The 10,939-nt window shown below is 32.9% G+C and overlaps 1 protein-coding gene across 1 annotated transcript; it reads right to left on the bottom strand.

Moving 5' to 3' along the window:
• Positions 1–5,024: 5,024 nt before the first annotated feature.
• LOC107784894 (uncharacterized) lies at positions 5,025–10,540 on the bottom strand. The gene is made up of 8 exons (XM_016606087.2): positions 9,996–10,540; positions 9,698–9,735; positions 9,464–9,596; positions 9,306–9,371; positions 5,927–5,965; positions 5,742–5,835; positions 5,601–5,661; positions 5,025–5,477 (listed from the first exon to the last, which is right to left on the bottom strand). Exons 1-8 carry the CDS (start codon positions 10,164–10,166, stop codon positions 5,183–5,185), a joined length of 897 nt encoding a protein of 298 aa, XP_016461573.1. The 5' UTR covers positions 10,167–10,540; the 3' UTR covers positions 5,025–5,182.
• Positions 10,541–10,939: the final 399 nt, after the last annotated feature.

Below are 10,939 nucleotides of genomic sequence, written 5' to 3'. Positions count from 1 at the left end.
AGTACAGTAAACTGTCTTTTTTTGAGACAATAATCTTAATACACATTACTACGAGAATTGATGAGTAATTAAATTAATAGCACCGTTAGTTCACATTATAAAATATAATGTTACGTTCTAGATTAATCAGATGCCAATAAAACTCTTGATGACTTGAGAGTGTTGTAAAATAATTGCTCAGAAATATATCATGTGATATAAATTAACGAGTAAATCATGATCAGAGTAATATGTAGTAAGCTACAAATAATGGTATTAAGAGACGTTCTAATTAATCTCGATTCAATCTTAGAAAACATAATTACAAGAGCGTAGAACCATGACTACTTTCACATGCAAAAAGTATATTATGGGGGCATTAATGATAATTAATTTATTGCTTTGAAAAACATTGGTAATCATCATATCATTAGTAAAGGAATATAATAACCTATGGTAATTATTAACAGAAGATAGAGGTGCTGGAGGTAAATATGAGTAAAGATACCCCACCTTTAATATAATGAAATCATGGCTGCTTAGCTTTGATGTAATCTTTATATGCCCACCTGCGGACGAGGTATAACACAATGAAAACCATAATTCAGGTTTTTGCACATGTATGGATTTTTTTAATTATCATGGTTATTGGTTAACTTAAAATCAATTGTCAAATTATAGTGACAGCACGTGAGATTATAAGTATTTCGGAAATTAAAATTTTCTCTATTGAATTTATTAAACCTGTAAAAAACGAATCATTAACTACATCTTTATATTTTTATACCCGATTCATTTATAATACGGCAAAAGGCTAAATATACACATGTACTATGAGAAAATATTTAAATATACCTTTTGTTATACTTTGGTTACAAATATACCCCTACTGTAATACTATTCGTTCAAATATACTCTTCTTCTGTTAAGTTTGTCAAAAGTGGACATCCAATTCTACGTGACACTGACATTTGATAAAGTGGATGCCACATGGTATGCCACCTCAGCGCCCCAAATCTATATATAAAAGATTAAAATTTAAAATACAATATTTTTTATGATAGCGGTAATAGTGGCAATAGTGGTGGAGGGGAAGGAAATTTAGTGGTGGAAAACAAAATAGAAGGGAGGGTTAAAATGGGTTAGGGCGCTGAGGCAGCAAACTATGTGGCATCCACCTCATCAAATGTCATTGCCTCGTAGGATTTGATGTCCACATTGGACAAACTTAACAGAAGAGAGATATATTTGAACCAATAATATTACGACAGATGTATATTTGGACCCACAATATAACGAAGGGTATATTTAAATATTTTCTCATAGTACAAAGGTATATTTTGCCCTTTTCTGTTTATAATAGCTGATAATGCAAAATTAGGAGTATCAAATGGGCATGGTTGGACAGATTTTAGGTGGGTCAAAATAGGATGAGTCATTAAATAGACGGGTAATTTTGTTAAATTGGCGGGTTGGACTGATTTTGGACGGGTCAAAATAGGCTGAGTCAATTAATGGACGGGTTAGTAACTTGGGCTGAGATGACACGAGTCAAGTTGGGCTAAAATTTGGATCATAGCTCAACCCGTCCAACTCTTATAAATTGTATTATTTTCTTATAAATTATCTAATTATCAAATAAGACTTTTTTCTTTTGTTATGGTCATATATATGATATCGAACAAAAAAATATTTTAAATACATTTTAGCAAAATTACTCATTGATCAATTTGGCCTAAAATCGGCCCAACTTTGGGCATCCACCTCATCAAATGTCAGTGCCACGTAGGATTGAATGTCCACTTTGAATAAATTTAATGTGAAATAGGTATATTTGGAGTAATAGTATAACAATAGAGATATATATAGACTCAAAGTATAACAATGAATACATTTAAATCTTTTCTGATAGTACATGACTATATTTGACCCTTTTTCATAAAATCAAAGTGTCAAATTATAGAGACAGCACGTGAGATTATAAGTATTTCGGAAATTATTGACCTGTAGAAAATAATGACTGACATTAATAACCACGACGACAACAAAAGTTATTACTACTAAGCCGAGGTTATTGGTTGTAGGCTTGAAGCATTAAATGGATTTGGTATAAAATTTATATGTACCCATTAAATTCAGGTGTGCTACTACCAATATGTACCGATTAAATTTATAAAGCATTCTACTAGTACCAATTATTAAAACATATACCCTCCGTTTCAAAAACAAAAAAAAAACCCTCCATTTCAATTTAGATACTTATATTTCGCTTATGGAGAGTTAAATTATGTGAAGTTTGACCAATATTTTAAAATACTATTATATTGATACGAGAAAAATTACAATTTATAATACTTTTTATATAATATTTGAATATCTAAATTTTAATTTTAAAATATTTAGGTGTACTAATTCAATTTAACTTTAAAATTTAGTTAAATTAAACACTATTGATAACGAAATATATTATCTAAATTAAAATAATAGGAGTAAATAAGAAAGTTTTATGTGCTCTGTCATCAAAAGGAATTCGCGCGTAACTCAATGCCGTGTGGGTCCACTAAGTGTGGCTAATAGCTATGTGGGTTAAATAAAGTAACCATTGGGTTCCACAAATGTAGGGCCCAAAGATAGGTCCTATGGTTAGTCTCTTACATTTCTTTCTTTAGGTAGCTCGTCAGTTCACTTCTTTTAACTTTGGAATCCCAGGCAGTAGTAGGCGCTAAACCATTTTAAAAGCCCTCGTTAAAGGTAACATTGATTGGACACAAAGTAAGGATATTAGTTCAAAAATTGAATATCTAAAAGAATACTCCCAATGTTCCAATTTATTTGAACCTGTTTGACTGGGTACGGAGTTTAAGAAAAAAATGAAGACTTTTGGAATTTGTTTCTCATCAAGGGTAGACTAAACATGTCAAAATGGGGTCCAGAGTATTTGTGTGGTTATAAAAGCTTCTCATTAAGGGTAGAGTTGTAACTTTAAGCTAAATTGTTACCAAATTTAGAAAGGGTTCATTCTTTATGGAACAGACCAAAAAGGAAATAAGTTCACATAAACTGGAACAGAGGGAGCACTAAAGTAGTTATTAAAAATGTGAAGTTCTGGTCTGATAAAAGCCTTGAAGTTTTGGTCGGATAAAATGGGGTGAAATTCAAAAATAGCCGAATTTATAAGTGATAATTGAAAAATAGCTAAAGTTTTAAGAGTAATCGAATTTTAGCAATTTTTCATGCAAAGATAAATCTGAACGAAAATACTGTTCAAAATCAGAAAAATATTCCAGCATAATATATTGGAGTTCGAAATTTTTACATGTGAACTCTATCATACTGGAGTTCCAGCATATTTTCATACACAGGTGCTCCAATCTCCAGTATATTATGCTGGAACTTTCCGTGTGCTAGAATTCCAGCATCATATGCTGGAAGTTCATACACAAGTGTATCAATCTCCAGTATATTATGCTGGAACTTTCTGTGTGCTAGAGTTCTAGCATCATATGCTGGAAGTTCATACACAGGTGCACCAATCTCCAGTATATTATGCTGGAACTTTCCGTGTTGCAGCAAAATAGTGGCTATTTTACAATGACCAGTCTGGAAACTGACTAGCCCGTACTATTTTCACGATAAAATTGCCTAAAATGGGAGACATATTAAGTTGGGTTGACAAAATGAGTTTGTCATGCAAATAATATGTGAGGTGAGTTGTTTACGAGATTGTACTTACATGATAATGCCTACTTATATTTTTTTGGGGCTTAATAGAGTATTTTTTTCGGCATTATTTTAGTTTGTAATATATAGACATGCTTGAGTAATTTTTTTCTTTCTAATAATAATAAATATAAATATTATGGCTTTAATCCCATAAATTGACAGTAATATGATCATCCGTGAAATTAAACCTTAGAATGTGAAGGTTTAACGAGTCATTGAAGGTTGATAAAACAAGCCACTATGGTGCTTCACTTTTATGGGTTCAAAAATTGGTTTAGGTCATAATTTTGAATTTTAAGTGTTGAAAATTCTGGCACGACTGCATATAAATGTTTAGGACCTGGTTAAACATCAAACTCTCCATAATTCATAATTTGCTTAAAAAATATCTGTTGTGATGGAAAATACAATATTACATTTAAATTTAAGACTTGGTTAACTAATTCCTGCAAATAAGTCCATGTTATAGGGGCCTTTAAGAAGTCAAAATAAGTACATGACTCTGGAGTACTTATTATGTCCTGAAATAAGGGGTTGCACATATAACCATTCTCAGATATATTCGAAATTAGCCAGTACTTATTTTGTCCTGAAATTCTAAACTAGAAATTAGCCACTACTTATTCTAAATTATTTTGCTGCAATATGGAAAGTTTCAGCATAATATATACTGGAGATCTGTGCATCTATATATGAACTTCCAACATATTATGTTGGAACTCCAACATGCGGAAAGGTCATTATATTATAATTTTGAAAATTCTGGCACGACCATAAATGTTTACGACCTGGTTAAACATCAAACTCTCCCTAATTCATAAATTCTGGCACGACTAATGTTTAGGACCTGGTTAAACATCAAACTCTCCCTAAATTTAAGACTTGGTTAACTAATTCCTGCAAATAAGTCCATAGCCTTTAAGAAGTCAAAATAAGTACGTGACTCTGGAGTACTTATTTTGTCCTGAAATAAGGGGTTGCACATATAACCATTCTCAGATATATTTCGAAATTAGCCAGTACTTATTTTGTCCTGAAATTCTAAACTAGAAATTAGCCACTACTTATTCTGAACTATTTTGCTGCAATATGGAAAGTTCCAACAATATTTTACAAGTGGCTAAATTTCGATTATTTTTGAAACTGTGACTATTTTTGAATGACCACTTGTAAATCTGACTATTTTTGAATGACCACTTGCAAATCTGGCTATTTTTGGGTTAAACAATCATCATGGGCCTAAAATATAGCAAGTGACTAGCTAACTTGATTCTTGCTTTGAAGTTGTTAGGAGAGATAGAAAGAAGGAAGGAAAGTGCTCCTTTTCTTAAAACAACTAACCATATTTTCCCAAGTTACAAGATTTAACTAATTTTCCCAAGTTACAAGATTTTACAATAGTGTCATAAAACAGATTAACATAGAATAAAACACAGCTTACATATGTGGAGTTATGATATTCAAAAGCTCTATAAAAAGCTCATCTTCTCATTTTAATGTTAACTGGAATCTCTTTGTAGGACTGAACTTTCTCAGCTGCCTTACGCGATGGTCTTCCAACAGAAGCCCTCCGCGAAAGTTGAGCTACATTTTCTGAGGAATCCTTCTCATCTTTCATCACTTCTTCAATGCTAGAGTAAGGCAATGGTAGATCGTCTTCGTGAACTGGACTGTTAAAGGGTACAGCTAGGCCTTCTAATTCGAACAAATCCTCTGCTGCTGGTTCTGATTGTTGGATTTTAGAATTATTAGTCGATTTTCTTCTCAAACATCGCCTGAAAACGAACAACAAAACTATTTAACGTTCGTGTATAAGCTAATGTGGAACAAACCAGTACCTATAATACCAAGAAAAATTCATGTATAATGCTAGCTTTATGCTGTAAAGAAAACTGAACCTTTTGTTTTCTGCTGCTTCTTTCTCTGCACCTTGTTGAGAGCTTGTTGTATGTCCCATAGCTGAAAGATTACTTAAAGGTTAGGGAATACAAAAATGAATTAGAAATCAAATGCGCAATTAGTAGAAGTTTGGCAATTACATTGACTTCTTGTTGCACGTTGGCGTCTGTTACCATTTTTAGGCTTGCTATGTTTGTTCAATTGAGAGTCTACAGCCATGAACTCTTCTTCATCCTAGAGCCAAAAATGCGAAAATCTAGTCCGAGAGTTAGAAGAATGCAAATTATTGCAACCAAGAACAATTTCAAAGTTTTCAGTACTACACCTGCAAGCTATTCTTTAACTGGTTCCTTTGTTCTTGTTCCTGCAATTACAAGAAGTTGATACAAGTTTATGCCTCTAAACATCGATATCAAAAGCAGCACTAGCCTCATCCTATTTACATTTAAGACTGTGACAAAGGCTTCTAATTTACACTTGAAGCTTTCATACAACAATGGCCATAGGTGAGCCAAACGAATTTTTACTAGTATTAAATTGATCTAACCAGGCAGAATTCAAAACAATTTGTAAGTGAATCTTTAGGTTAATATTATTATTCCTACTAGATATTATTGCCAGAGCTTATCAACTCATTGAGGAGTTAATGATAGGGATATAGTAGATGCCCTAGATACAATATCATATTTGATGAGTTGAACATATTTTTGTGAACGTTATTTGATATAAAATATATATGGCATTTGATATTCTTTTATCATTGTTATTAATTACTTGATTAATTTGATAAGGTCCTTGATTAAATTTTGAGACTTGACATTGTGATGGAGATCATGATAATGAGAGTAAAGTTTCTTATAATGTAATCTAAATTTGTTCTTGATCGTAGGATTATTAATTTGGACATTAGTAATCCAGTTAGATCAATATTTATGTGATCGTCTTTATGGGATAAAGATTAGTTGATCTCATTAACTAAATTACATAGATAGAAGATGAGATATGATCATTGAACCGACTCATTGGATAATTCCTAATGGTTAGAATTACCATAAACTGTCAATAGGATATTCTCTTGAAGAATGTGATGTAAAAGTTTCATTTGACCTGAGATCGTGACAAGTTATTTATTATGCTTTGGTACGATTAAATACTTGTAGAATTAGTGATTGATCAAGATGGAATCTGTCAACTCTTGGTAATGAGTTTAAGCTCTATGTTGTAATGAATTATAAACGACCAAATTAAGACATGAACATATAGTTCAAATGAGTTTCTTAGGTCATTCAATGGTCTATTTATATTTGACATGAATGAACATATAGTTGGTCGCCTATTAGGATTTGATAGTCGAACCATATCCTAGGGTGATCCAGAGCTATAAGGACAGAAGGAATTACTTACATTATTCTTCTACTGGTTTTTGAGAGTAAATTGTATACTTCATGCTATCCGGTCGTTAAGGAGTGTTGCTAGAAGCCACCCTTGATTAGTATATTGATGTGATCAATTTACCGGTTTAGTATTGAACATATGGGGTCGCACACGTTAGTGTTCTAGTCTTTGCTAAATGATTAATTACTTTATTATTTGATAATTAAATTAAAGAATTTAATATCAATTAAATTTAGTTATTTAGTCCAAATGAAATATTGTGAATAAATTGAAGTTTTCTGTTTAGAATTGAATTAGATCTCTTGGTTTGAAATATGTATATGTGATATATATATTTGGTGCTTATAATTAATACATTTATTTATATAAAGATATATGTAAATATTAACAAAGATTCGTTTGTAAAGATCCAAAATTGGATCACCACGAAAGTCCTTAAAGGACATGTCTGCCGCCTCATCCTATTGAGAATAGGATTTATGTTTTTAAATAAACAATTTATGGAAAGGTTCACTTGAGAATTGGTCTCATAAATCACCGCCTTTGGTTTTCCATAACCAAATAGGGAAAGAATTGGTGTTTATTATATATATACAGATAACAAACAAATAACGGGGTTATAAGACAATTCTCTTAAAAAGAGCCGCAAACGAATGGAGATATTTTCTTGTTATTAGCTGAAGGTTTTGAGAAAATTTCAGCATAGTAATTCTTCATTCAATTTGTTCGCGGGTTTCATTGATCTAGCAAGGATCGGTTTCGGTGTGGATACGCATAGAGTCTTCGCATTATCGAAGAAATTTTGAAACGAGACTCTCTGCACCAGGTACGTCTCAGATCCGATCTTTGACATGTAAATAAATTTTAAACACGAAAAGATCTGCCTAGGATTGTTATTGTCTTCCGCTGCGTGTTACGAACATCTATATACAATCCTTCAGTTAATCGAAGGTATTAATTGTGTCGCGGATAAGATAAGCTGATGAACTAAACATGTTAGTTATTGTTCAATAAACTTTTCAATCTTTCCTTCACATACAGACATGTAAAAGCAATCTCTGAACTCTTTCAGAGAAGGATTGCAGCCCAAAATTCTATACATTTCAGAGTTTCTTTCAGTAAAGACACTACACCAACACCAACAACAACACCATCCTAGTGCAATCCCCATAGTGGGGTCTAGGAAGGGTAGCGTGTACGTAGACCTTACTCCTACCTTGTGGAGATAGAGACGTTGCTTCCAACAGAGTTGATAGCAAGGATCGGTCTCGGTGTGGGTAGCATAGAGTCTTCGCATTATCGAAGAAATTTTGAAACGAGACTCTCTGCACCAGGTACGTCTCAGATCCGATCTTTGACATGTAAATAAATTTTAAACACGAAAAGATCTGCCTAGGATTGTTATTGTCTTCCGCTGCGTGTTACGAACATCTATATACAATCCTTCAGTTAATCGAAGGTAATTAATTGTGTCGCGGATAAGATAAGCTGATGAACTAAACACGTTAGTTATTGTTCAATAACTTTTCAATCTTTCCTTCACATTCAGACATGTAAAAGCAATCTCTGAACTCTTTCAGAGAAGGATTGCAGCCCAAAATTCTATACATTTCAGAGTTTCTTTCAGTAAAGACACTACACCAACACCAACAACAACACCATCCTAGTGCAATCCCCATAGTGGGGTCTAGGAATGGTAGCGTGTACGTAGACCTTACTCCTACCTTGTGGAGATAGAGACGTTGCTTCCAACAGAGTTGATAGCAAGGATCGGTCTCGGTGTGAATACGCATAGAATCTTCGCATTATCAAAGAAATTTTGAAACGAGACTTTCTTCACCAGGTATGTCTTAGATCCAATCTTTGACATGTAAATAAATTTTAAACACGAAAAGATCTGCCTAGGATTGTTATTGTCTTCCGCTGCGTGTTACGAACATCTATATACAATCCTTCAGTTAATCGAAGGTATTAATTGTGTCGCGGATAAGATAAGCTGATGAACTAAACACGTTTCATTAACTTTTCAATCTTTCCTTCACATTCAGACATGTAAAAGCAATCTCTGAACTCTTTCAGAGAAGGATTGCAGCCCAAAATTCTATATATTCCAGAGTTTCTGTCAGTAAAGACACTACACCAACACCAACAACAACACCATCCTAGTGCAATCCCCATAGTGGGGTCTAGGAAGGGTAGCGTGTACGTAGACCTTACTCCTACCTTGTGAAGATAGAGACGTTGCTTCCAACAGACCCTCGGTCTTTCAGTAAAGATAGTAACCAAAGAAAGATAGCACAAAACCATACCTCTTCTAAATTCCTCGATTTAAGTAATGCTTCTTTGCAAACAAGCTCATGTTGTAGTGATTTCATCTGTGATAAAATAAATGACTAACACCTCTTTAACAACAAGTTGTAATTGCCTCTACAAGTTCAATTTTAGTATTAAAAAAAAAAAGGTTTACCTTTTCCCTGTTCAAATTGAGTTCCGCTAACATATGACTATTTGATTGAGCAAGATTCCAGTTCTGTAGCTGCATTTTCTGAAGATGAATCCTCATTTTCTGTATCTCAATCCCACTCAACTCTATAATCTTGCTGTTTACACAATTAAACCATATATTTAAAAAAAATCAAACAATTGCATAACAACAACGTTAAAAAAAGACTAGCATACTCTAATTCAATAATATACATACTTTTTGTCTTGAACAAGTTTCACCAACGCCACATTTTCCTGTTTAAACATCCAAATAACAAAAGAGAAAGCAGAAAATTACAAACAAATTACCAAAAAATTAATCAGAGCAACAACAACAGCAAGGTCGACGAGGACAACAACAATAGGCCCAGGTTAATCCCATGAAGTGGGGTCTGGGGAGTATAGTGTGTACGCAGACCATACCCCTACCTTTGAAAGCAGAGAGGGTGTTTCTGATAGACCGAGACGACCAAAAAAACTAATCAGAAATGACCAATTAAGACAAGAAAACATACTTTGGCGAGATGATTAATGTAGTCCGTCATTGAAGAAACATCAGGCGAAAACTTATCGACATCAATAGGCGATTTATGTTGTGCTTGTGGAAGAGAATTTGTTATATCTGATAGCCTCTTTCTCACTATGCTTCCAAAAGAGGATCTTTTTGCCATTCTATCCCCTTTCATTCTTACTATATTCAAGAAGACCCAAATTGGGTAGTGAATAAATGACTTCAAAACTCAAACCCCAGAAAATGTTTCTATGAAACAAACTCTCATATACTCAAGTTCAACACAAAGCTGAAACCTATAATATTAGCAAGTTGTTACTATAGTTGTTTTAAAGTAAAGAAGTTTTAAAAGTGCTGGGATTAAAGAAGATTCAATTCTCAATAAAACCCTGATTTTTTGTGTTCTTTTCTTCAGAAAGAAAAGGGTATTTTGATTGCCTGTGATGAAGGAAGGAATCTGAAGAAGATAAGAAAGCAAAAATGAGAACTAAAGAGAAAAAGAAAAGGAAAAAGAGAAAGAGCTCTTAGGTTCAGATTTCCAACGGCTTTCCGAAGCTAATAAAACTGGTTTGGGAAGCCTACGAGCCTAATTTTCAAATTTAGGGGGCGATAATATCTTTATTCTTGATTTCGATTCTTCCTTTTCTTTTTAACATTCCCTTTTCTTTTTTCCTTTTTAGCAAAAATGTAGAAAAGTATATTTTTGAATTTTGAAAATTATGTCAAAAACTTCATACACTTCGTTTTGTTTTGTTTGTACGAAAAACAATTAACTTTTATTTATTTTTTATTTTTTTAATGTTTAGATTTTGTTTTAATATTTGATTTTGAAATTATTTTGAGTGAATTTATTTATTTTAGTGTCGATAGTTGAAAATAAAAAAACTGTTTTCTTCCTCATATCGTTGCAATTAGTTAATTTATGAGATGTCCAATATGGGCCGACTT

Source organism: Nicotiana tabacum, chromosome 18, assembly GCF_000715075.1.
Source record: "Nicotiana tabacum cultivar K326 chromosome 18, ASM71507v2, whole genome shotgun sequence".
Classification (NCBI taxonomy): Eukaryota; Viridiplantae; Streptophyta; class Magnoliopsida; order Solanales; family Solanaceae; genus Nicotiana; species Nicotiana tabacum.
Note: the sequence above shows the minus strand (reverse complement) of the source record. Positions and strands in the feature narration are given on the sequence as shown.

What these genes read in the sequence shown, in the direction of transcription:
- LOC107784894 (XM_016606087.2), bottom strand. Translation starts at nt 10,166, where the DNA reads ATGAAAGGGGATAGAATGGCAAAAAGATCCTCTTTTGGAAGCATAGTG. An exon ending in ACATTAATCATCTCGCCAAA is followed by an intron (nt 9,736 to 9,995) that starts GTATGTTTTCTT and finishes ATGTTTAAACAG; the next exon opens with GAAAATGTGGCGTTGGTGAA. An exon ending in AATCGAGGAATTTAGAAGAG is followed by an intron (nt 5,966 to 9,305) that starts GTATGGTTTTGT and finishes TTGTAATTGCAG; the next exon opens with GAACAAGAACAAAGGAACCA.